This window comes from Rhinatrema bivittatum, chromosome 5, assembly GCF_901001135.1.
Source record: "Rhinatrema bivittatum chromosome 5, aRhiBiv1.1, whole genome shotgun sequence".
NCBI classification, from domain to species: Eukaryota; Metazoa; Chordata; class Amphibia; order Gymnophiona; family Rhinatrematidae; genus Rhinatrema; species Rhinatrema bivittatum.
The window spans coordinates 17,945,054-17,971,715 of NC_042619.1; the positions used below are offsets into that span (position 1 = coordinate 17,945,054).

The 26,662-nt window shown below is 45.4% G+C and overlaps 1 protein-coding gene across 3 annotated transcripts in view; it reads left to right on the forward strand.

Annotated features, from left to right (window-relative positions):
- The window catches only part of SLCO2B1 (solute carrier organic anion transporter family member 2B1), a 360,204-nt gene that overhangs the window by 192,482 nt on the left and 141,060 nt on the right, over positions 1–26,662 (forward strand). For 2 of the 3 annotated variants that reach the window (XM_029602065.1, XM_029602066.1), the window contains exon 8: positions 4,983–5,339. The exons of the other annotated variant lie outside the window; for it this stretch is intronic. In XM_029602065.1, coding sequence (XP_029457925.1) covers positions 4,983–5,339 — 357 coding nt within the window. The remainder of the gene's footprint in view (positions 1–4,982; positions 5,340–26,662) is intronic. 3 annotated transcript variants of the gene reach the window in all.

The following is a 26,662-nucleotide window of genomic DNA, read 5'->3' on the forward strand; positions in this document are numbered from 1 at the left end:
GAAATGAGCAGGTAAGACATAATTTCTCCATGCACATACATATATGCTATTTTGTAAATGTCAAGAGTACACCTGTATTTTCCATTTTGCGCATACATTTTACTGGGGAAGAAAAGGAATATTCTGGGGTGAGGGTTCAGAAGTATGTACTGGAGTTGCTATTTTATAAGATATATTTGCATATACATTACCAGATTTATTTGTTCACTGTTACACCTGCTAATTGGCTTGTGCTAGTGAAATTGGACTAAGTCTATTGCCTGCAGTTTTTAGGTGGGAGGTCTGGGTGAACTGGTAGAGGTTCAGGGTGAAGTGCTAGAGCAGCGGTTCTCAACCTATGGGTCGCGACCCCGGTGGGGGTCGAACGCCCAAAACACAGGGGTCGCCTTGTGTCGCGCGCTCCCGGTCTCTCCCGCTGCCGTTGCCGCCGGGCTGTCAGCACGTTCAAGCCCAGCGGGAACGGCAGCGGCGCTAGAAGAAGCTGTGCACCCGTGGCTGGGCCTTTTCTTCTTCCTGCGCCTGCCCCCCCCCTCCCGTGACCCGGAACAGGAAGTGAATCGCGGTGCGCGGGAAGGAGAGAGAGCCGCGCGAAAAAGTAGCAGCAGCGGCTGCAGCATCGGTCCTCGAGCAATAGAAACAGCCGGTAATGGAGAAAGAAGACAGCAGCATGAGCCTCCCGCGGCCGATGGGATTCTTCTTTCTTGGCCAGCGGAGGCTGCTGCAGCTCCCATTTGTGCTCGGGGGGGGGGGGGGGGAAGGAAGTGAGAGAGAGAAGCAGCCAGCCAGCCTGTGTGATTGACTGGTCAGAGAGCTGATGTGTGTATGTGAGAGACAATGAAAGTGATTGCTCAGGGAGATGACTGATGTGTATGTGAGAGTGTGAGACATTAGTCAGGGAGGTGACTGATGTGTGTGTGTGAGAGAGAGAAAAAGCATGGAAGTGAGAAGTCTGGGTATGTGAGAAAGCATGGGCGTAAGAAGCCTGGTGTTGTGGGGGTGAAAGAAAGCATGGGAGTGAGAAACCTGGGTGAGTGTGCATGCATGAGAGAGAGAGACTGCTTGGTAAGGTGATGGTGCGTGTGAGAGAAAAAGACTGGTGTGTGTGTGTGAATATGAGAGAATGTGATTCAGGGAATGAGAAGCCTGTGCACGTGGAGAGAACAAGCATGGGAGTGAGAGACTGGTGAGTGAGTGAGTGAGTGTGTGTGTGTGTGTGTGTGTGTGTGAGAGAGAGAGAGACAGAGAAAGTGATTATGAGAGTGAGAAGCCCATATATGTAAGTAGAACACGGGAGTGGGAAGCCTGTGTGTGTGTGTGTGTGTATGGCATGAGAGAAACTGTTCAGGAAGGTGACTGGTGTGTGTGTGTGTGTGAGAAAGTGATTATGAGAGTGAGAAGCCCGTATATGTAAGTAGAACACGGGAGTGGGAAGCCTGTGTGTGTATGGCATGAGAGAAACTGTTCAGGAAGGTGACTGGTGTGTGTGTGCCAAAGACTGTTTGGGAGATGATTGGTGTGTGAGAGACAGAAACTGGTCATGGGGGCATGACTGGTATGGTGTGTGTGTGTGAGAGACATGGGCACTAAGGAAGAGGACCATGAGTATAGAGCTTAGCTTCTACTGCTGCTTCTGGTGAGTGCCACGGCCTGCAGGGAAGGGGAGTAGGAGAGCTGCTGGAGGGGGTAAGTAAAGGTGGCTTTTTAAGTTTATTTTTCTTGACTGCCATTTTAATTGTGTGATGTCTGCTTTTTTGAAATATTTTATTGGTGTTTGGAGAATGTTTAATAGTTTTTATGAGTTTTTAATTGTTGGATGTTCATAGCTGTTTTGAAACATTTATTCTGCTTATTAGTATAGTTTTACAATTATTTCTGTGTGGGGATATATAGCTGCTTGCTAGTTCTGTTTTCCTAATAAGAGGTGTATTGGTTTTTAGGACCTGATTTAATATTTGTAGTGTTGCCTTTTCATAGATAGGGTTGCTCCTGTTTGAGTGTATTCCATAATACAGGTGTAACTGTGTGCGGATTAGTTTATGTGCATTACTACAGATCCTGGGAGTATGTTAGGTCGGTTCTGTGTCTGTTACCGAGATGAGATATTTTGCTAGCATGTAAGCGTTTGTATCGGTCTTATTTGTTGTGTTTTCTCAGAGGACATGCATTGGTGGTAAACTGCTGTCTTTTCATAAGTAGGGCTATTGAGCCTGGAAATAGAAGGAGTTTGAGTTGCTGTTACTGAGATGTCACTAGAACCAGAATATCTTTTTTGTAGGGTGAGTTGTATGGGGAATGTCATAATTCTGCTTTACATCCATTATTGTGGGTCAGGGGGGTTCCTGTGGATACAAACTGTACTTTTACATATAGCCCGGTGACGATCATGGGTCAGTGTGCCATGCATGTGAGAACCTATGGTGAGTTGAGTTACATTCACATTATAAATGTCATAATTAAATGATAAGTGTGCACTAAAATCCAACCCCATCCATAACCCCGCCCCCATATGACCAAAGCCCCGCCCTCACCCCACCCTCACGGGGCGAGGGCGGGGCGAGGGGTCACCGCAACATGAGGAACTGTATTGCGGGGTCACGGCATTAGAAAGGTTGAGAACCACTGTGCTAGAGGGTCTAGGTGTACTGGAGAAGGACTGGTGGAGGCATCGGCAAACTGGTGATGTTAGGTATGCACGCAAGGAAGTGTATTCAAAACAGTATATGCATTTAGAGTAAACCAGTTAGTGGCCAACTTACCCGGCTAAAGTCAGCTGGGTAACTTGTCACAATTATTCAGTGGGATAAAGGTCCTGCTGAATATACCAGCCTAAAATTATCTGGCTACCTATAGCTGGATAACAAAAAACCTAAGCAGCTATGTTTGAACATAGCCAAGTAGGTTTTTAGTTATCTGACCAGATAATGTGCTACTTAACAGGATATCTTGAAAAAATATCTGGTTAAATAGTGCTGTCATGACCTAACAAAATGCTGGCTGAGAAGGCCTATCCCCTCCCTTTCACCCTCCCCCAAAGCGTGATAGCTAGGCCCTGACTCTCCTAAATCCCGCCAATCAAACCCTTTTACAGATTTCTGAAGTGATCGGCATTATACGGCCCCCCCCCCCCCCCGAGTCCCCGGTCTTGATTATCAGGTAAAATGGAGATCGGGCTGCCTTCCTGCCTTCTCTTCCCCTCCCCCCGCCCCCACAAAGCAGAAGCCTTGTGCCTGCACCACCAGCCCCTGACCCTCCCCATCCCCCCCGCCCCCCCCCCCCCCCGATACTTTTTTAAAATGAGCTGGGAGAGAGGGATACTGTACCCCGCTCCTGGTGCCTCCAGCGCTGCCTCTGTCAGAGCGGGGCAGAGTGTCCCTCGCTCCCAGCTCATTTAAAAAAGGTATCGGGGGGAGGGGGGGGATAGGGAGGGTAAGGGGGTTGGTGGGTGCAGGCACAAGGCTTCTGCTTTGGGGTGGGGGGAAGATCTCCACTTTAACTGATAATGGGGAGGAGGGACCCGGGCGTCCTATAATGCCGGCCAGTTCTGAAATCTTTAAAAAAGCTTTGAGGAGGTGAGTATGGCCTGTCAGGGCCTTGCTATCATGCTTTGGGGGGAGTGGGGGAAGAGAGGGATTAGCCCTCTCAGCCTGTTTTTTGTTAGGTCAGCACAATGCTACTTAGCCGGATATCTTTTCAGAAGCAGGTCTAGAGTTATCCGGCTAACCTAGCCGGATATACACAATATTCTGCTAGGTCAGCCAGATATCTCAGCCTTTCCCTGGAACGCCCCCGAAAGGGCCTTTTTTTATCTGGCTAATTTTAGCCAGATAAGTGGCTGAATATACCACATTTGCCATTTAGATGGTTAACTTGTGAGTTAAATGTATTTATTTTATTTCTATTCCGCCTAATTGCCAGACACTGTTCAAGGTGGATTGCAAGACACAGAACATATATTATCAAGCAAAATCAAAAAGCTGAATAAAATAGAACAATAAAACAGTAAACATAGCCATATAAAAATGATTAGCCACAGCTGGCAAATGCTTTTGAATATGGACCTGCGTCCGCATATAAATCAGGGTTATTACGCATACATGTTGTATTTTTTTACTCATCTGTTCATAAATGGATAAAGAAAGTATGGTATGTGTTTTCTTGCATTGGAAATATACACAGGTACTGAAACATAGGTGCGTAGCTTCAGAGCAGAAATACGCAGTATTTTATAAACTGTGCAGTTCCGCTCGCACAATTTATAAAATACTAGCATTAATCCATCTATGCATGCAAATGCTGTACCATAAATAGGTTTGAAAGTTGGGCTCAAAGTGCATAAGTGTTATTCCAGGTGCAAGCTAAGTGTGCACGTTAAACTTTAGTGCATAGGTCCCTACATGTAGGAGTCTTTATAAAACCCTACTAAACTGTTCAATCAGTAGCATTGGTAACGTATGACTAGCAGCAGCAGGCAATGAGTTATCATTGGTAATCTGAATGTTATGAGTATTAGAACTAAGAAATTTCATTGCTTAATTTCAATTATAACCAAATTTTAATAGAAAAACCCTAACCTAACTTAAAAATATAGAAAATGATGACAAATAAGTACCCCAAAGCCCATCTTATCCCCACTCCCTCACCCCCTCCCCATTCCTAATGTAATACCAATAAGCCTGCCTAATTTCAGGCATTACCCTCAAATGTAAGGATCCTCTGCATTTATTCAATGATTATTGAATTATTTTACTGTTTTGGCCTCCATCATTTCCACTGGAACACTGTTTGCATGTGTTCACCATTTCCATGGAGAAATATTACCTTATGTTACTCCTTAATCTACCCACTTTGAGCCTCATATCATGACCAGGGTCCCTATTATATTGTGGCAGCAACAAATCATGAGAATCACCGAAATGTGGAGCAGCTGGCGATAAAAGACGAAATCGAAACTACCGCCTAAAACTGCGAAATCCCCTTCACAGCACCACGCACAGCGGAAGCATAGCCCTCCAGTAATATTAGAAGCCAGTGCTGCCTTACAAGAAAGCAAAGCCAGAGGTGCCGTCTTGCTGCCAGAGAAGAAGAAAAGCAAGCCAGATGTCCAGTCTCCTTTCCTGCTGCCGGTTAAGAAAACTCTGAAAGTCAAGCGGAAGGCCTCACGTACCTCCCTACTAAAGAAAGGGTCCCAGGACGCTGATCCAGAGGCCACAGCTCCCGTCCCTCCACCGAAGCAGAAGAAAGGAACCCGGGTAACTTTGTCCGACGCATCGCCTCTCATTCTGCTGCCGCCTTCGCCGTCGCCATCGCTGTCACTGCCAACGAAGAGGAAAGGCTCCCAGGTAGTTGCGCCAAGCCAGAAATGTGACCTGATGATTGTGAGTGCCGGGGCTGGTGGGGGGTTGGTTTGCCTAGGACTATTTTTATTTTTTTTTGTACTTAAAGGGGGTCATTTTCAAAAGGATTTACACTTATAAATGTAACTATTGCAGCAATTTTCAAAAGCCCTTTTACCCATGTAAAGTGCACTTACGCAGGGAAATCCTCTGGACAATTCAGTGGCATATATTGTAGCAATTTTTGAAAATCCCTGTTCACGGGTAAAGTGCATTTACATGTGTAAAACCCAATTTTAAGCATGTAAATGCTTTTTAAAATCAGGCCCTAAGTATATTGTGGGGCTGATGGGGTTCTGTGCGTTTGGGTCTGATGGAGTTGTATGGGTATGCCAAATTAATTTGTTCCTGTGGGGCTGATGAGTTTCTGTGCATGGGGCATTTTAATTATATTGAGATCAATATTCAAAAGCCATGTAGATGGATAACTTAAAGTTATTCTTCTAAATGGCAAATTATGGTATATATTAGCCCATTATCTGGTTAAAATCTAGCCGGATAAAAATGAGGCATGCCGAGGGTGTAACTGGGAGGAGCTAATTATTTGGCTAACATAGCCAGATAAGTAATAATATTCATACTTATCCAGCTAAGTCGATAACATTTCCAGTTAACTTTAAACTTATCTGGATATATTCAGAGGCAGTGCCACACTGCCAAATATCCCAGCTAAGTTAGGCGGATAGGTTTGACTATTGATCTCATTGTGTGCACCTTGCACTTTAACGATATATTTGGTGGAAAGCAGAAGCCTCCTCAGCAATACTACCTTGCTTGCTTTTTGACATCCTGCAGTATTACAGTGAAGCAACAGTAAGACATTTTGAGACAGTATTCTTCTTTAGATAATATTTTGTGTTGTTCAGTGTGTAGTGAAGCTGTGAACCACAAAAGAAAAGAGACCTGTGAGGAGCACATTAAAAGTGAGGAATACCCCAAAAAAGAGAAGGGCAGCAGAACAACCTCAAGGGGTCTGTGAAAAAGTGAGGAACTGTATCAAGGTTGCTCATAGCGCAGACTAAAACTGGCGAGGTTCAGGAGCTGAGCATCCCCACCAATGACCTATACAGCAGGGCTATCACCTCCCAGTTTTTAACCAGCAATACCTCTCCCTCTTCCCACTTTTCCACCTACCTTTTCAGACTGTCTTGCTACTCTGAGATCACCAGATATGATCACCCCCCTTCATGTACTACTTTCTTAGGGGTGAATTTTCAATGCAAAAGAATGCACATACACACGTGTATGTGAAGCATCTATGTGCATTCCATATTTTACAAATGGGTCGCGCACAAGCGCGTATAAGCACTTTTGCAAGTACATTCACGCTAAAAAGGTGGGTGTGTTAAGGGCATGTTGGGGGATAATTGCACTAGTGTGCATAATGAATAAACTATGCATGAACATCAGCAACATTTTGCGAGTATGTTTACTACTGATCATTTACTCACCAAGTTCAATCTTTCATAAGTCACAAGCAGACTGTGATACTTTACAGGAGGACCTTGCAAGACTGGAAGATTGGGCATCCAAATGGCAGATGAAATTTAATGTGGACAAGTGCAAGGTGTTGCATATAGGGAAAAATAACCCTTGCTGTAGTTACACGATGTTAGGTTCCATATTAGGAACTACCATCCAGGAAAAAGATCTAGGCATCATAGTGGATAATACTTTAAAATCGTCGGCTCAGTGTGCTGCAGCAGTCAAAAAAGCAAATAGAATGTTAAGAATTATTAGGAAGGGAATGGTTAATAGAACGGAAAATGTCATAATGCCTCTGTATCGCTCCATGGTGAGACCGCACCTTGAATACTGTGTACAATTCTGGTCGCCGCATCTCAAAAAAGATATAGTTGCGATGGAGAAGGTACAGAGAAGGGCAACCAAAATGATAAAGGGGATGGAACAGCTCCCCTATGAGGAAAGGCTGAAGAGGTTGGGGCTGTTCAGCTTGGAGAAGAGACGGCTGAGGGGGGATATGATAGAGGTCTTTAAGATCATGAGAGGTCTTGAACGAGTAGATGTGACTCGGTTATTTACACTTTCGAATAATAGAAGGACTAGGGGGCATTCCATGAAGTTAGCAAGTAGCACATTTAAGACTAATCAGAGAAAATTCTTTTTCACTCAACGCACATTAAAGCTCTGGAATTTGTTGCCAGAGGATGTGGTTAGTGCAGTTTAGTGTAGCTGGGTTCAAAAAAGGTTTGGATAAGTTCTTGGAGGAGAAGTCCATTAACGGCTATTAATCAATTATTTATTTATTTATTTATTTAACATTTTTATATACCGAGGTTCTAGTGACAGAATCACTAAGCACTTCGGTTTACATACAACAATTGAAATGACTGAATGTGAGTCTTACATAGAACAGGGAAAAGGAGAACTGGGATGTAACTCATTTAAAAATAAAACTCATTATTAAGAAGATCGTATAAAACAGGAGGCAAAAATACAAGAGTATTGGTATTCAAACATGAAACAGGAGATCATTCTTTGGCTAGAGAGATTTGTTATTTTATCTGTAGCTTTTAGACAGTAGGAGACAGAATACAATGAACACAATGGGTAGGAAAGATTCAAGTCAAAAGCTAGGTGAAGGCTAGGGTGAACAGCCAAGTCTTGAGTCTTTTTTTGAATGTACTTGGGCATTGTTCGAGCCTAAGGTCTGAAGGAAGAGAGTTCCAATGGTTCGGGCCGGCTGTGGAAAAGGCTCTTTTGTTTGAAAATGATTTTAATGGAGGGGTTTTTAGAGAGCCTCTTTGGGCAGATCTTAGTGGACGGGAGGATGAATACAACTGTAACGGTATCCTGAGGTCAAGAGGGGATGTGTACGTGCTCTGTTACTATGGGCAGAAGTCTCTGTTGTAATTTCCAGGAATTCAGTCCAAGTTAGTTTCATTTTCACTCAGGTGTGACGTCATCTGTGCTGGCTGTGAATCCACTAGGTGTAGTTATGTGCTGGCTATTCATACAATATGAATAGCCAGCACATAACTGGCTATTCAGTTACAAAGATGGCTTTGTGGATGATTGAGCAAGATTTGTAGATGATTCTATATTTTATAGGGAGCCAGTGGAGATTTTTTAAAATTGGGGTGATGTGGTCTCTTTTGTTTGTTTTTGTTAGAATCCTGGCTGTGGCATTTTGTAGCATTTGTAGAGGTTTTAGGGAAATCGCTGGGAGACCAATTAAAAGGGTGTTGCAGTAATCAATCTTTGAAAATATGATTGCTTGCAGAACTGATCTGAAATCATGTGGGTGAAGTAGAGGTCTGAGTCTTTTTAAAACTTGAAGTTTGAAGAAGCATTCTCTCACAGTGTTATTGATGAAACTTTTGAAATTGAATTGGTTGTCCATGATAACTCCTAAGTTTCTGACCAGGGGAGAGAAAGAAGGTGGTGTCATTGGGTGAGAGTTAGAGAGATGGTAGTTGCCATCTTGGGTGATGAGGAGGAATTCTGTTTTGTTGGTATTGAGAATTAGGCAAAGATCAGCAAGGAGGTTGGAGATGGAAATAAAACATGAGTTCCAAAAAAGAAGGGTTTCTTGCAGTGATTTGGTGATAGGAATGAGGATCTGGACGTCATCTGCATATAAGTAGTGGGTAAGATTCAGATTAAATAATAGGTGACAAAGGGGAAGCAAATAAATGTTGAATAAAGTTGGAGATAAGGAGGATCCTCGAGGAACGCCTAGAGAGGAATTGATAGGCTGTGACTCATTATTGTTAATCTTGACTTTATAAAACCTGTCTTGTAGGAAAGATTTAAACCAATTGAGGGCGATGTTTTTGATTCCGATCTCTGCTAGTCGATCAAGGAGCAATTCATGGTTTACAGTGTCGAATGCAGCTGATAAATCAAGGAGGATAAGAAGGCATGGTTGCTTTTTTTCAAGGTTGAAAAGAATGTTGTCAGTTAGAGAAATTAGTAGGGATTCAGTGCTTCGGTCTTTACGGAAGCCAAATTGTGAAGGGGCGAGAATGTTATTGTCATTTAAGAAATCAGAGAGTTGATGATTAACTATTCTTTATACTTAGGGAATAGCCACTGCTATTAATTGCATCAGTAGCATGGGTTCTTCTTAGTGTTTGGGTAATTGCCAGGTTCTTGTGGCCTGGTTTTGGCCACTGTTGGAAACAGGATGCTGGGCTTGATGGACCCTTGGTCTGACCCAGCATGGCAATTTCTTATTTGAGAATTGGTGTTTTGGTGGCCTTGCTTGTTGAGAGGACATGGCAGCAGGCTAAAGGGTAGGAGTGAGAGTACCAGGGATATACTGGGCTATACTAGGGGGTTACTGGGACATACTGGGGGGGGGGGGATAACTGGGACAGACCGGGCTATATTGGGGGGTGGTATTGTGTGTGCCTGGGCCATTCTGTGCTGTGGGAGTGAATGGTGGAGAATCCATTTTCAAAATGACTCTAATGGGCTTAGGGATGCTTTTGGCACAATAGTTATGGAGAGCGAGAGATCAGAGGAGAGAAAGGAGGAGGGAGGTACCCCTTACACAAAGTTTACAGGACTAGGGCACAGTTTTTGGATCTGTAAGGAGCAAGTCATGAACTGGTTCTGATTCAACAAGGAACCCATACTGTTCCTATGCCAGCAGTTAGAGCAGGACCATGCCTTGCCAGTACACATCAAGGTCACTACTGCCCTGGCATTTTTCCACCGGCACCTTCCAGACTCCTCTAGGTGGAATGGCTGAAAAAACTAGTCTGCAACTTCCATATATATAGAGCAGTTCCTGGCTATGTTTCTAAGGAAAACACAGCAGTATATATTTCAGAGCAGAGAGCAGCAACTACAAAGAATGCCTGATTTCGACCAATTTGCACACTTCCCTCTGTCTTGGGGGCTACTGATTGCATTCACATCCCTATAAGGGCACCTGGGGATGATGAGACCACTCCTTCAATATGCAGATGGTCTACAATGCCAAGGGGATCATCATGGACATCGTGGCCAGGTTTCCGGGATCCAGTTGCGATGCCTACATCCTCTCTCAGTCAGAAATTCATGACTGTTTCCAGGAAGGCACATTACCAGGGCCTGGCTTCTAGGTGGGAATGCACTGGATGTACAGCATTGGTCCAGCAGGACTGCTCTAACCTTATTCAATGAACAGCTCTGCTGCCCATGACTAAGGGATATCTGTTTCTGTTCTTCTGCATGTTATCCCTTACAGGTGATAGAGAATATTGTGTTGTGAGTGAACTGTTTAGTGGACCCTTGGGCCGACCTGTGAGAGACTGGGGAGAGGTGTACTATAGTCTCTGGTGAGTGACAGGTCGGGAGGCGGATACCAGGCAGGAGCTGGACGAGAGCTTCACCCTGGAAGCCGGTACTCCCCTGGGAGGAGCCCGTAGGAGCCCAGCCGCTGGGACTTAGGTGATTCACCCTGGAAGCGGGTACTCCCCCGGGAGGAGCCCGTAGGATCCCGGCCGCTGGGACTTAGGAGATCACGGAGGCTGGAGCTGGAGCAGGCAGGCAGGGATCAGGACTCAGGCAGGAACTGAAGCAGGCTTGGACTGAAGCAAGCAGGAACTGAAGCAGGACTGGCTACTGGAACCAGACAGGAACTGAAGCAGGACTGGCTACTGGAACCAGACAGGAGCTGAAGCAGGACTGGCTACTGGAAGCAGACGAGCTGAAGTGGGACTGGCTACTGGAACCAAGCTGGAACTGAAACAGAACAGGTTACTGCAAGCAAGCCAGACAGAAGCAAGACTTGGGCACGGAGTGAAACAAGTCTCAGGCAGGAACGGAGTTGCTAACGCAATAGCACACTCTGGGGCACGGAGCAACTGAGAACCGCAAGGAACCTGGTTGCAAGGCAAAGTCCTGGGCTCCGCGGCGGCTTTACATAGGCCGTGGCATCTGACGTCGTGGATAGGGCGGAGCTTCCAGTGGTGGGAAATGGCCTTCATAAGTGCGGATTGCACGCGCCTAGGAAGAAGGCTTCCCCCCCGCGGGGATGCCGCGAAACAGGCCGCAGACCCTCGGAGACGGGCCGGGACCAAGGAGGTAAGGGCCTAGTCGCAGCTGCCGTGACTGGGACCGCAACATATTGTATGAATAGCCAGCACATAACTACACCTAGTGGATTCACAGCCAGCACAGATGACGTCACACCTGAGTGAAAATGAAACTAACTTGGACTGAATTCCTGGAAATTACAACAGAGACTTCTGCCCATAGTAACAGAGCACGTACACATGCAAAAATGTATTAATTGGACAAGGGATAAAAGGTGGGCAAACCTAGACACCTGTTGATTGGCTGAAGGTAACCCTTTAAAATGCTGTGCACGCACGTTAGATCATTGTGCAGGTTTTGAACGTACAACCATTGCTTTGTATTGCTTGCTGCTCCAAAGAAAAGATGCATTTCTTTTTATTAAACTTCTCACTTTTATGACTCTTAGAGCTGGTTTTTATTGGTCCTATTAGCCAGAGGTTTACAATATCCACTCAAACTTGGCTCATGATTCCACTAGCTAAAGCACAGACTGCTGCAGATGCTTTCTACAACAGGGCCCACTGGCAGACCAGGGCAGTCAACAAGAGAACCTTGCCCTACTCAAAACCATGTTTCCACTGCCTGGACAGATCTGCCTTCTCTACAGCACAACTAAAGTCGGTGAGATCTTTCTAGCCTGCTGCATGCTTTATAATCTTGCCAAAACCAGAGGCCTGCCTCTTCCAGAGGGACTAGAAGATCATCTGGATGAAGAGGAGGTGGAGCCACATGACCTGAGTCAGGTGGAATTTCAGGAGATACATTGCCAGACTCAACAGCAGGCTACATAGGAAAGGAATCCTCTGATACAAAAACATTTTAGAAGGTGAAGGTTCATTTATTTATATGGCGTGCTCAATGCACTGAATATATACAGTTATTCCTTGGCTGCTCTCTTTTCTGAAGGGAAGCTCAGCTGCGTTGGCCTGTCCCAGTCTCATGCTCCTCTGCAACAGAGTCCAATTGCCTGGAACCTGGGGGCAGCGGCAAAGGTTCATAGCTATTGGAGGGCTGTGAGGCTGCTGAGAAGATGGCCTGGGTGCAGTGGTAGGCCTCTTCTCTTCAGCCACCACAGTGGGTAAAGATCCCACCTGTGCCGTCAGAGACAGGGCAGCATCTCTCTGTGGGGGTGGCATTGATGCTGGTGGCGGCATTAGTGTGTTTGACAGTGGCACATGAGGAGGTGGAATCATAATGGGCGATGGTGGAGCAAGAAGTGGAGCTGCCAATGGAGCTGGCAGAACTGTGGCCTGGGGAGGCTTTATCCAGGGTGGTGATACAGCAGAGTTTGGTGGGGGCTGCATCCAGGGAGGCATCTCATAGCAGAAGCATTCCATGGGCTGTGCAGCTGGCAGGGTAGCATATACTGCAGCATCTCCCTCCACACTGCAGTCTGGGCCTGCATTTCCTCAAGAATGCCACCTAGCTCCTGGCACATTCCCTGCATCACTTCTTGGACAACATCCCTCAGGCCCTGGATGTCATTCCTGAGACCTATAGTCTCCTCCACCAGTTTGGTATTTATTTCTAGAATGCGCCTCTCAGCTGGAGTGGCCTGCACCTCCTCTTCTATTGCCAAGACAAGGTCTTCCTCAGCTGAACCTCCTCTCTCCTCATCAACTGCATGCTGCCAGAGGACTGGTATGCATGACAGGGTCGTTCTTGGCTAGGTGTCCATCTTCTCCTTCTCCTACATTACAGGGTGACACTGCTCTGGCAATGAATGTTCCTCAGCTGGTCCCTCTTCCTCCTCAGTGTACTCTTCTGGGCTTGCAGACAGTATCCACAAGTGCCGCCTTCCCTGTCTGAGGCCACTGGGTCCTGGAGCATCAGAGTCCTCATCTGGTTCCTCCCCCGCAAAAAGGAAAAGTTAATATACTTTCAATATACATGCTATTTGGGTTTTTCTCTTCACATTCACTGGACCTTTGTAAGGATTATGAGCCCTTGTGCTAAGGTGCAGTTGATGCTGCCTTGTGAGCAAGCCCACTATGCCCACGTCGACAACTAGCGAATACGCACTGGTCTGGGATAGGCTGGAGCTTCACCTAATCGGCCCCGTTCTCCGCATGTTGAGCCCTTAGATTCCAGGGGTCCACAGGACTTAGGTGATTCCCGAGGATGATCCAAGAGAGAGTCCAGAGATGGACCAAGAGTCAGGGCAGACAGTAAGCAGGATGGAATCAGGTTAAGAGGCAGGGTCACGGCCAGGCGGCAAGCAAGGGAGTAGTCAAAGTCCATAACTGAGGTTAGAATCAGAGGATCAGGCCAAGACAGACAAAACACAGAGGAACAAGACAGGAACGATGGGCAAGGCAAGACTCCAAAGACAAGGCAGGCAGACAGGGTGAGGCAACAGAGACCAAGCAAGGGCAGGAACAGGGTGTTGCAAGCGCAGAGGAGTGATCACTTCTCAAGGGAGATTGTGAGCCCTTGGATCACGGCACAGCTCAGGGAGGAGCCCCAAGATACCCCATGAGAGGTGAGCAGGTACGAGCACGGGCAGAACAGGAACAAGGCTGGACTGAAGACAAGGCAAGGAACATCTGGAACAGGAACAAGGCAGGCTCAGCCCTCTACTGGACCTACACGCACCAATGAGACCCAGCACCACAATGCTGGTCCTGAGAGTAGCTCTCCGGCCACTCGATAGCCCTTCCAGACCAGCCACTTGGGAATGACGAGTGCACGAGGCCAGATGGAGGCTGAGGGCAGGAACAAGACGAGATAGGAACTAGAAGACTCAGACGAAGACTCTGGATACTCAGAAGACTCAGATGAAGACTCAGGATACTCGGAAGAATCAGACGAAGAGTCAGTTTACTTGGAGGACTCAGACAAGGTTTCAGGTTACTTGGAGGTCTCAGGCAAAGATTCAGGAGAAAGTACTTGGGTGAGTGTTGCATTGCAGCGCGCCCTACACAGCCGTCCATGGCTGGTCGCAGCCCATGCCGAAGGTGAAGCAGACTCCAGTCGAAGCAGTGGAACCTGAAGCCAGGATATGACGAAGATTCAGGAGAGGCCTGCACCGGGGCGTGCCTACACAGCCGCCAGTGGCTAGTCACAGACCACGCTGAAGCAGAGCAGATTCTGGCAGAGTCTTAGGCATGGACGGAAGCAGGCACAAAGAACTCTGAAGACTGGGACAGGATTCAAGACTCAGGAACTTGGCATTAAAACAGGAGCCTTCCGGAGGCTTGCTCTGCAGACGAGACCAGGAACATGGAACAAAGATCCATCTAGACACAGGAAGACCACGGAGGACCTGGACCGAAAGGAAGACCGCACATGCTGTAAAGACCAGATCCGAAGGTCCTGAGGAACTGAGGCAGGGCCCTTTTATAGGGCTGATCCAGGCAAGGATGCATGACATCATTGGTGAGGGCCACGAGGCTTTTCCCGCCGCTGGCCCTTTAAAAGTCAAAGAGAGGCACGGCCACGCGCCTAGAGAGGGGCAGGACCAAGGACAGCGTTGGCGGCATCCATGACACGAAGAGGAACAGGCAAAAGGGGCACCAGACTGCGAAACGAGGGCCTGACATCGGCGGCTTCCTGCCGCAAGGGAGAGCAGGCCAGCAGCAGCTCCCTGTTGCAGAAAGGCTCAGCTGCGGCGGCTCTGCCCACCGTGAGGGTGGAGCATTGGCAGCAGCCTCCAGGCTACGCCAAGAAGAGGTTGTGGCGGCGTCTGCAACGGCCTGGCACCGGAGGTAAGGCAGGATCCCAACATAGGGCAAGGCTGGACAAGGTAAGTCAAATAGGCAGGACAAGGTAAGGCAGGACAAGCATGACGAGGCAAGACTGGACAGGCTGAACGAGGAGGAGCAACACATTCTGCTGGCTAGGCAGGGGACCCGAGCTGAGGCACCGGCTGGAAGCAGGGCTGAGGTTTTAAATCACGTGCCATGTGCACACGCCTAGGAGGGTCAGGCCTGGAGGGAAGCATGACGGCATTCCTGCTGTGCAGGAGGCATCATGGCTGATGGGAGTAAGTGTAGCTGGTCACAGAGACACATTAAAACAAATACAAAAACACTGTAATAATATTACATAAAAACTTAAACACAAACTACAATTATTTAAAAGGAAGTGTCTGCAGTAGGCAAAAAGAAGAAAAGCAGAGGATCAGCAAAGGTGAACACTCCCAGAGCTTAAGTTAAGCTAATCTTTAAAGCTATTATGAAAGAGATGTGATTTCTTTTCTTGTTTAATTAGGCTTTGGGAAACCTTGTTTGGGGAATGAAGATAAGTTTTGCAAAGATTCTGTAGGAGGCCAGACAGGGAAACAAGGTTAGGGCAGAACTAAGCTCTGCTGAGCAGTACTTTTGATTTTTTTTTAGGGGACTGGACTGCCTCAACTGGTGTGAAGGCTGTTTTTCCTGCTTCCCAAAGAGTTAAAAGCTGGTGTAGACCAAATTGAATTGGCAAGCTGTGCATTTACGTTCCACAGAAGTGAAGCCCTGGCTAATGAAAGAGAAGCTGTGTTTGAAAGTGAATGGCTATAGCTGACTTAAGGAGAGTGTTTTGGCCTGGCGAGGAACTAAAAACAGATAGACATTAGACAGGGAGCTGTGTCTGTGAAAGCCAAAGAATTATTTTAGTTGTTTATTTTATTTATTTAACGTGTTTTGTATACCGTCATTTGGTTTTGCCATCAGAACGGTTTACAGTAATCGTGAAACAATGTTAGATAAACATCATCACAGCAAATTGTCATGCAGTTGGATTGTGGTGTTGGGATTTGAGTGTTGGTTGATTACATATAAAAATTGTTATTACATATAGAAATTATTACATACAGCAAAGTTATTACATACAAAATGATGCTACATATAGGATTGGGGTTAATGAGTGAGGAAGAAAGGAATGCGTATAGGTTGGATGAGTTATACAGTTGGGTCAGTGACAGCAGAGGTTTAAAAAAAAAAATTAGAGCTACCATTCACTGAATACCAGCTAATCTTTTTTGTTTTGTTTTGATCCTAAAGAACCGAGGTATACTAGCTTGTTTAAAGGTTATGTTTTTGCTTCTCTAAAGAATTAGAGCTAATCAGGGCCGGCGGAACCACTAGGCGAACTAGGCGATCGCCTAGGGCGCTGAGCATTAGGGGGCGCCGAGCCGCTGATGGCCAATGGCCGCCGGTAGACGTCATCCCAATGGCGGCTGAGCGGTGAACTACTGCTATGCTGTGTGCCGGATACACACAGCAAGAAGATCGGCAGGACCGTGGTACAGTCGCGTCTAAGCATGCTGGTGCTCCTCCTCCTTCCTGCCCGCGCGGCTCCGGCAACATTTTTCTTCCGGGGCCGCGCGGGCAGGAAGGAGGAGAAGCTCCTGCATTGGCTGGTGCTCCTCCTCCTTTCTGCCCGCGCGGCCCCGGAAGAAAAATGTTGCCGGAGCCGCGCGGGCAGGAAAGAGGAGGAGCATCAGCCGCGTGCAGAAGAGGATCAGCGCGGCTCGAGAAGACCGGGGCCGCTGCAGAGCCCATCCTGCAGTGGCCCGTGAAGAGGAGGCCCAGAGGTGAGAGAGAGACTGAGGGTTTGTACAGTGTGTATGTATGAGATGAGTTGAGAGACTGTGTGTGTGTGTGGGAGTGAAGACCTGAATGTTTGCAGAGACAGCATGGGAGACCCTCTGTGTGTGTGAGACAGCATGTGACAGTGAGAGCCTGTGCTTGAGCAAGACAGCATGTAGGAGTGAGAGAGAGCGCCTGTGTGTGTGAGTCAGCATGTGACAGTGAGAGCCTGTGTGTAGGAATGATTGTATGAGAGAGAGCATGTGACAGTGAGAGCCTGTGCTTGAGCAGGACAGCATGTGGGAGTGAGAGAGAGCCTGTGTGTGTGAGTCAGCATGTGACAGTGAGAGCCTGTGTGTAGGAATGATTGTATGAGAGAGAGCATGTGACAGTGAGAACCTGTGCTTGAGCAAGACAGCATGTGGGAGTGAGAGTTAGACAGCATGTGCAAGAGAGAGACTGTGTATAAATGATTGTATGAGGGACAGCATGTGAGAATGAGTGCCTGTGTATGTGAGAGAGAGAAAGCATGTGAGAATGAGAACCTGACTGTGTGTTTGAGGGAAGCAGACAGATGGAGAGAAAAGAAATATGTTATAAAAGGAATTGGCAAAAAAATAAGAAAGGGAAGGTGGAAAAAAAAAAAAGCCTGTGACCAACCGATTAGAAAACTAAGATCAGACAGCAAATGTAAAAAGAAATAAATTACTTTTTACTGATTGGAACATGTAATCTTTGGGAATGTGCAAGAGTAGCACTTTCTCTATGCGGATCTCACAATGTACGAGATCAGCATAGAGGAACTGGAAGCCCATGGGGCCTGCACAGAGGAGGCAGCAGAATGGGCTTCAGTGCCAATAGCAGCAATCAGCACCTCCGCAATAGCCATAGAGCAGCAGTGACACTGGCAGCAGAAGAATGAGAGAGGCTCTGAGGTTGCTGGCAAAAGAAAGAGAGGGGGTCTCTGCCTTTATTGTGTGCATGTGTATGAATGGGAGTCTGCCTGGCGGTGTATGTGTGTGAATGCATGGGTGCCTGCCTGAGGGTGTGTCTGTGAATGTATGGGTGTCTTCCTGGGGTTTGTATGTGTGAGAATAGGTGCCTGCCTGTTTGTGGTGTATGTGTGTGTGTGAGAATAAATTGGTGCCTGCCTGGGGGTCTGTGTGTGTGAGACTGAATGTGTGCATGCCTGGGGGATGGGGAGGGAGTGGTGTGAAAATGAATGGGAGCCTGCCTGGGGTTCAGTGTGAGAATGACTAGGAGCTTGCCTGTGTGTGTGTGTGTCTGTGTGAGAACGAGTGGGAGCTTGCCTGGGAGTGTGTGTTTGTGTGTATGTGAGGGAGCCAGTGAGAGTGAGAGCATGAGTGTGTATGAGAAAATCCAGGGGAGTAAGAGTTTGTGTGGGGGTGTGTGTGGAGGGGGAGAGAGTGCCTGAGTGTGTCAGTGTCTGTGAGAGCGAGAGGTTATGGTTGGGTATAAGAGCATGAATGTGTATGTATGTGACAGTGTATGTGTGAGAGAGAATGGACATGTGAGTATGTGTGAGAGAGAGAGGATAACCTCCTAATCCTGGACAATATCAGGGTGACTGGAAATCAAGAGCTCCCATGTATGGACAGCAGGGGCTTTTTAAAATCCTTATTAGTTTTAATTATTGTGTGTTATTTGATATATGTACTGTTTTGAAATATTTTATTGGTGTTTGGGAAATTGTAAAAAATATATATGATTTTAATTAATAGAAATTCTATTTATCAGTAGTTTTAAAATATTTTATTAGTATGGTTTTACTATTATAACTGATGCTTTGTTTCTTGATTTTATTTGTTTTATGAGGAATGGTTGTTCTGTTTTTCCATTGCTAATACACAGAGTCTGGCTTCTTGGGGTTTCCATTTCAGTTTTTTTCTAATTTGTGCTCCTTTATTTTGTATTCTGTATTTGGTGAGGGTCTGTCTCTGCTCTGTGTGTGTGACCATGATGAGAGATTCTGCTATCATATAGTGTCTGTATAGAGATCTATAGCAATCGGGTTTGTTTTGTTTCCTCAGTAGGTGGTGTATTGGTATTCTAGGACCCAGTGTAATATTTACCCTTGCTTATTCACAGGTAGGGTATTGTTGTTTGAGTCCTTGGTGTTATTACTGTTATGTTATGATGGGATTGCAGTATAGATTTTGGGTGTCTTTTTTGCGGTGCTTTGTGTTAGTTCACAATGTGTCTGGCAGTGGAAGGTGTTTGTGCTGCTGTTACTGTGAGGTGACACCAGAATTTGAAAATATATTTTAATATGATGAGCTGTAAGGGAAACATCCAAGCTCCATTGTTTGGGGGAATTTCAGTGGATGCACAGAGATACAGAACTGGAGGTGCAGGATTTGTATTGACATTCTGTCCCTTCCTATATATTCCAGACTTCACTCTCATAATCCATATAGAATTAGTTGAATGAGGCTATCAAATAATTTTATAGTAGTTTTACTAGAAGTGTGAAACTGGCCAGCTTTTTAAAATAATGCAGAGGACCCTTTGGACTTTTTTAACAACACTTTTTTTATAACCAATTTTAAAGCAGGATCCATGCTATAGAGGTGGGTGAGATGAAGAAATGTCATTTTGGCTCCCCCCCCCCCACCCAAAACAAATTCTTCTGTCTAGAGATGCCACTGATTTTCTGTGGCACACAAATGCATTGGCCCCTGGGCGCCGGAGACCCTTGGTGCGCCACTGGGTGCGAGCCATATGGGGCCGCAAGTGGTGGCAAAGAGGAGTGGAGATTTGGCGGGCCGCAAGCAGTGCCCAATCTGCTCGCGACCCAGAAAACCCCAGTCAGCGGGCGTGATTGAGAATGAGGTAGGAGTCGGGGCCGAGACCGGGGGGGGGGGGGGGGGCGCAAGGAAGAAGGCTCGCCTAGGGCGCCAAATCCCCTTGCACCGGCCCTGGAGCTAATAGAAACGAAATGAAAAGGTTTTGCACTTGAATGCCAGAAGGTCTGAAACTGTCATTAATGCAGTACCAATCATGTTTTGTTCCTAACAAATTGGACTGTTGTAGTTTATTTAAGGGGCTACGTTCCTGCCTGCCAGAGAACTGAAATTGAGTGGAAAGCCACACATGAGCCCTAAAGAAGCCATCATTAAATATCTGTTCTGATTTTGACCCTAAAGAGCTGAAAGGTTTAGAAAATTGTATTTTACTTTATGAAGAAGAGAAGCAAAAATGGACTAATTAGAAACTTTGAACTGAATTTTAAGAGACTAAAGTTGTCACTAATTGAATATCAGCTGTACTGGTGACATTGAGGAATTAAATAAATACAAGCGGTTTAAATATGGTATTTTTGAATTTGAACTGAAACTGTATACATAATGTTTTGACCTATGAAACCAGGGTAATCATAGATTGATTGTGAAATCTGGTAAGAAAAACAGAGCATCCCAGACTCAAGAGTTCTTTCTTCAAAACCCAGAGTATGTTCTGATCCTAGCCAGCAAGTCTTTATTTTTGATGTGGACACAGAGAAGAATGGTCACCAAGCCTTAAGGCCATTACAGAAGTCTCAAAACAGGAGCAAAAAAGGGAGGCAAATGTCCTTACACATGTAAAGTTGAGTCCCAGTAACCAGTCTAGATAGAGGCTACAGGCACTAAGGATGATACAACTGGAGAGGTGTCCCACCTTCGTGAGCCCCGAGGGTCTGATTGAGAAGACTGGACACAGGTAAGTCTGAGCACACTTGAAGCTTGTCTGATAGTCTTTGACTACCTCTTCATACTGTCACAAGGTTAGCCTTCACCCCACTCCAAAAGAGTGGAACCAGCTGCACAGTAGACCATAATGCGCACTACAATCTTGATATGTCAAAAACAAGAAAATGTTTTATTGTATTTTTTTGTGTGCATACAGATCTTATGAGAACATTATACAGAAATTTTTCATGGTTACGCTTTCATTTCCCAGCCCTCAGTGAGTAAAGCATTTTGTTTTCTACTACAGCACAGATGTGCTGAGTGTCTTTATGGAGAGATTGACTAATGAGCAGGAATAGGTTCCAGGAAGTTATGAGGCCTTGCATGGTCCATGGTCCTTCCTGTGTGCCCCCATGCCTAGGACCTTCACATGTTGGGGACTAATTATATAAATATATGGTACTTTACATTATTAAAGTCATTACATAAAAACACTTTATATTCCTTTCCTATGAGGTGTCCAGGTCTCCCATTAGTGTGGTCACCACTATTGGGGGTCTTCAAATTCCTTAGTAGTACTGCCTCCGGATATCTTGTGGCATGATATTTCACTACTGCCACCATCTATGGTAACTTGAGTGATAGCGGCTCAGAAACAGCCAGAGACCAGAAAGAAAGCAAAAGTCTAGTATTAGGATCAAATGTTCTCTGGGTCCACAGTCTGTAGGACTAGAATAAGTTGGAAGGAAGATGGAAATTTGAAATTATTTTATATTATTTTGTAGTTGATATTCTATGTTTTGATTTTATGAGTTGTTGTTTGTGATATATGTGTCATTATTTTGTTTGTTTTTTTATTTTAACCTTGTTTGATGTATTTGGGAAAGGCATGCCATTTTTATTTATTTATTTAAATTGAATTAAAAAGCTAATATAGTGTTGTGTTCAGCAGGCCATGGGCTAACCTCATCTCTCTGGCCAGGCTGCCAAACATGACAACGCACCACCAACACTCTTTGCGGCTGGACACCGCTCCTCTTTGTAGCGACATGCCACTGGCTCACCTTGTGGCAGGATGCCGTTGCTTCCTCCTGCCATGCTCCTCCTTAGGTGTGCACGTGCCTGATGCTACTATATTTAAATGCCCTGCGGTGGTAAAAGCCCTGCGTTGCTTCCTGATGACCTCACTCAGACAGTTTCCCAGACTCTAAGTCGGGGTCCTCGTTGGCTGAAGTCTGAATCCAGTTCCCCTTTTCCCATTGCCATTCAAGCAGAGAGCAATGATGGAGTTGCATTAAGCCTTGATACTGTTATTTGTCAAGGGTAGTAACTGTCACACCAGCAAGTTACCCCCATGCACTCTTTTCTTTATTTCCATCCTTTTGCCTTTAGGGATCTACAGTGTTTATCCCATGCCCCTTTGAATTCCTTCGCTATTTTCGTGTTCACCACCTCCTCCGGAAGGGAATTCCAGACATTTACCACCCTCTCCGTGAAGAAATATTACATGACATTGGTTCTGAGTCATCCTCCCTGGAGTTTCATTTCATGACCTCTAGTTCTATTGATTTCTTTCCAACAGAAAAGGTTTGATGCTTGGGCATCATTAAAACCTTTCAGGTATCTGAAGGTCTGCATCATTTCTCCCCTGCACCTCCTCTCTTCCAGGGTATACATATTCAGATCCTTCAGTCTCTCCTCATAAGTCTTCCAATGCTGATCCCTCACCATTTTGATCACTCTTTTTTGGACCGCCTTTATCATGTCTTTATCTTTTTAAGAATACGGGCACCAGTACTGAATACAGTACACTAGGTGAAGCCTCACCAAGGACCTGTACAAGGGCATTATTAACTCTTTTTTCTTACTGGTTATTCCTCTCTCTATGCAGCCCAGCATTCTTCTGGCTTTAGCTATCACCTTGTCACATTGCTTTGTTGCCTTCAGATCATCAGATACTATCACACCCTCTACCAGTCCATGCACATTAGTCTTTTACCGCCCATCACATACATCTCTTTTGGATTGCCGCACCCCAGATGCATGACTCTGCACTTGTTGGCATTGAATCCCAGCTGTCAAATCTTCGACCCATCTTCCAGCTTTCTTAAATCACTTTTCATTCTCTCTATTCCTTTAGGCGTGTCCACTCTGTTGCAGATCTTAGTTTCATCCTCAAATAGACAAACTTTACCTTCTATCCCTTCTACCAGGTTGCTCACAGAGATATTGAACGGAACCAATCCCAAAACAGATTCTTGTGGCACTCCACTTAACACTATTCTTTCTATAGAGTAGGTTCCATTTACCATTACATGCTGTCTTCTGTCAGTCAACCAGTTTGCAATCCCCGCTATTACCTTGGCACCTACTCCCAAGCTTCTCATTTTTGTTCACAAGTCTCCTATGTGGGACCATATCAAAAGCTTTACTAAAATCCAAATAAATCACATCAAGCACTCTTCCCTGCTCCAATTTTCTAGTAACCCAATCAAAAAAATCAATCAGATTTGTCTGACAGGACCTTCCCCTGGTGAATTCATGTTGCTTTGGGTCAAGCAACCCACTGGATTGTAGATAGTTCATTATCCTTTCCTTCAACAGAGTCTCCATTAATTTTCCCATCTCTGAGGTGAAGCTAACCAGCCTGAGGTTTCCAGCCTCCTCTCTGCTCCCACCCTTGAGAAGCAGGACCACCACCACTCTTCTCCAATCTTGCGGCACCACTCCCATTACCAGGGATCTACTGGACAGGTCCTTCAGCAGACCCGCCAGCACATCTCTGAGCTCCCTCAGTATACTGGGATGTACCTCATCCGGCCCCATGGTCTTGTCCACTTTCAGTTTTCCTACCTCTTCCCTTACATTCTCTTCTGTAAACAGAGTTTTGTCTACTCCACCCCTGTTAACTATCGATGGTCCTTCTCTAGGGTCTTCTTTAATGAACACCGAACTGAAGTATTTGTTTAATATTTCGGCCATTTCTTTGTCTCGCTTCACACATTGATCTTTGTCATCTTTCAATTGCACTATACCACTTTGGACCATTCTCCTTTCTCTAAATCTGAAATATTTTTGTCACCTCGCTTTACCTCTTTGGCAATCCTTTCTTCCACCTAACCTTTTGCTTTCTTGAATTCTTTCTTTCTCTTCTTCAGTTTCACCAGATATTCTTCCTGTGTTCCTCTTTTTGGGATCCTTTATATTTCTTGAACGCTGGGGGGTTTTTGCCTTTATTTTATTAGCCGCATCCTTTGAGAACCAGATTGATTTCTTGTTTCTTTTACTTTTGTTTACTTTTCTAACATATAGATTTGTTGCCTTTGTTATTACTCCTTTTAGTTTGGTTCACTATTTTTCCACCTCTCTCATTTTCTCCCAGTCTTTTAGTTCTACCTTCAGGTACATCCCCATTTTGACAAAGTCCGTATTTTTGAAATTCAAAACTCGGGTCTTCCTGTGACCTCTCTGTATCCTATGTGTGATATCAAACCATACTGTTTGATGATCACTGGTGCTCAGGTGGGCACCCACCCAGACATTAGAGACACTAGGTTGAGTATTACTTCCTCCCTTGTGGGTTTCATTACCATTTGTTTGAACAGAGCCCCTTGAAGGGCAACCACTATCCTTCTTCTTCTGGTAGATTCCGCAGAAGGGATTCTCAAGTCTACATCCAGCATATTAAAATCTCCAGCAATCAACACTTCTCCCTTCTTTCCCACCTTTTGGATATCTTCGACCAGATTTCTGTCTAGTTCTTCTGTATGTGACTGTAGAATCAGCTTGAGGAAATTTCTTCCCCTTTTCAACCCCTGTACGCTGGCTTTTATCTGGAGTGGCAGAAAGGGTCCCCAAACTAGTACAGCCACCCTTGTCTGTTGCCAGACAAGTAGGTGCTGCTTCTTCAGGTGATGCTCCATACCAGCATTTGTAAGATGCCCCATTTGCATCCCTTGACTGACATCTTTCGCGCATTGAATATACTGAACAAAACGCAGGTACTCCCTCACTTTGAAGTACCTCCAGATCAGGGATTTCTTATGCAATCCCTTCTGTGCATCCTTGGGGCTGATGTTGGCACTATAGTTGAGGTAGAAAGTAGACCCTGAAGAACAATGCCAGGGTCATCACTCACCCTCTCTACCTTTGCTACTTGCTTTTCCTCATAATCTTAGTTTCCTCCATCTCCCCCATCACTGAAGTGGAGTCTAAGATGCTACTAAATAATCCTTCAAAATTTTTATTAGCTACAATCTCTTCAGTTTCAGGGAATGCCATAGAAGATTCTTCCTCAGAATCATTTGATGTAAATACTTCCTTCACTGCCTCAGCAGCAAAGAGTGCATTGATGGTTTTTGGTGTTGCTCTTCTGCTATCCCTTTTGTCCTGCTAATTCAAGTCTTGGATGGCTCTCCTACCATTTCCATCTGCTTCAAAACAACAGGGAGAGGAACAGGCAACAGTGGCACATCCTCTCCAAATTTACATTTTTTTCTGCCTGGAGCTGCCGTCCTCTCTTGCCATTCTGGACTTTGAAAAGTAATTCTGCAATTTAAAAGCAAATTTTGAAAGGCCTACGCATACCAGCTGGAATTTATGTGCAGAAGTTGGGCCAGTGCACATTGCAAGTATGTGCATATCTCCCAGTACATGCACAGAACTTTTTTTTTTTAAAGGGGCGGGGTGTTGGTGTGCTCTGGGCAGGGCATGGGCATTCCTGGATTTTTTAATGAAACCATTTACTTGCACAAGTAGACACTGGGGCCTCCTGCTGCGTAACTTTACTTCACCTGTGGATGGCATGTAAGTCATGAATCAAAAACTAGGCCAGTCAGCAGGATTTTAAGGGTTGGGGCTAACAGGGTAAAAAGGAGGCTATTTAACTAGGGGAGTTTAGCAAGTCCTATCTTTTATCTGGGCGAACTGGAAATGAACTGGGGAAACTGATAAATGCGTTGGTGCGCGTATCTACTAAAATTCCCCCACTTACACGGTAGAGGTGGCATTTGCGCGCGCATGTGCATGTCTTTATAAAATTGTGCATACATGTACATGCGTACAGCCTGTTTTATTCCATGTGCACATATATGCGCGTATGTTATAAAATGGCTGCGTCCATTGGTTCAAGCTGGCATACACACGTATATGTGCACTCACGTGGCTGTTTAAAAAGTTACCATCTTAGGCATGAGACCACCGTTTTTATTGCTGCCAATCCTGCCAACATTCCCTCCTTTTCCTTTTCCTGACATGATGTAATTTGCAGGTTAGTGCACTGCTACTGAGGGTTTGGATATAACAAAGAATTTTTTTATTTATTGGTACCATAACTGTGCCCCATTCACAGCACCACTCTATTGTGTGTGAGGAGAACTGTCTGTTTTATATACACACACACACAAACACACAGTGCATCATATGTTTGCTGTGCTACATGCAGTGCCATATATTAGTGCTAACAAACTTCACATGCAAATTTTTAAACACAAAATGAAAAGGCTGACAGTCTAGTATAGACTCTTTACATCAGGCTCTGTATACTGCTCAGTGCTCACCTCACTAATACCCAGACAGACAGAGACAAAAAAAGTCGCTGCAAATCCCCACACTGTCTCCCACCCAGACTCTCCACTAGTGAAAAGAAAAATCAGCAGAAATTTCCACTGTCTGTCTTTCTCTGGTGACTGGCACAGTGAGTGAGAAGAGTAGAAGCAGCCCTTTTTTTACCAGTGCCAAAAATCCAAAATTCCCTGTACGTACCAGGATCAGTCCAGACTGCTGGGTTATGCCTCCCCTCCAGCAGATGGAGTCAGAGAAAAGCTGAAAAGCACCCCCTAGATTTACCGGTGTGCCACCTGCAATCCCTCAGTATTTTCTCTGACTCCAGCAGATCGAGAGGCATAACCTGCGGTCCTGGTCTTGCTAGAATTTCTTCTGGGATTTTCCAGGTTTCTTTTGGTTAATGTTACGCTGACTAGATCAACTAGTTTCTTTCCTTTTTGTTTTTTTATGTAAAAAAAAAAAAAGAAAG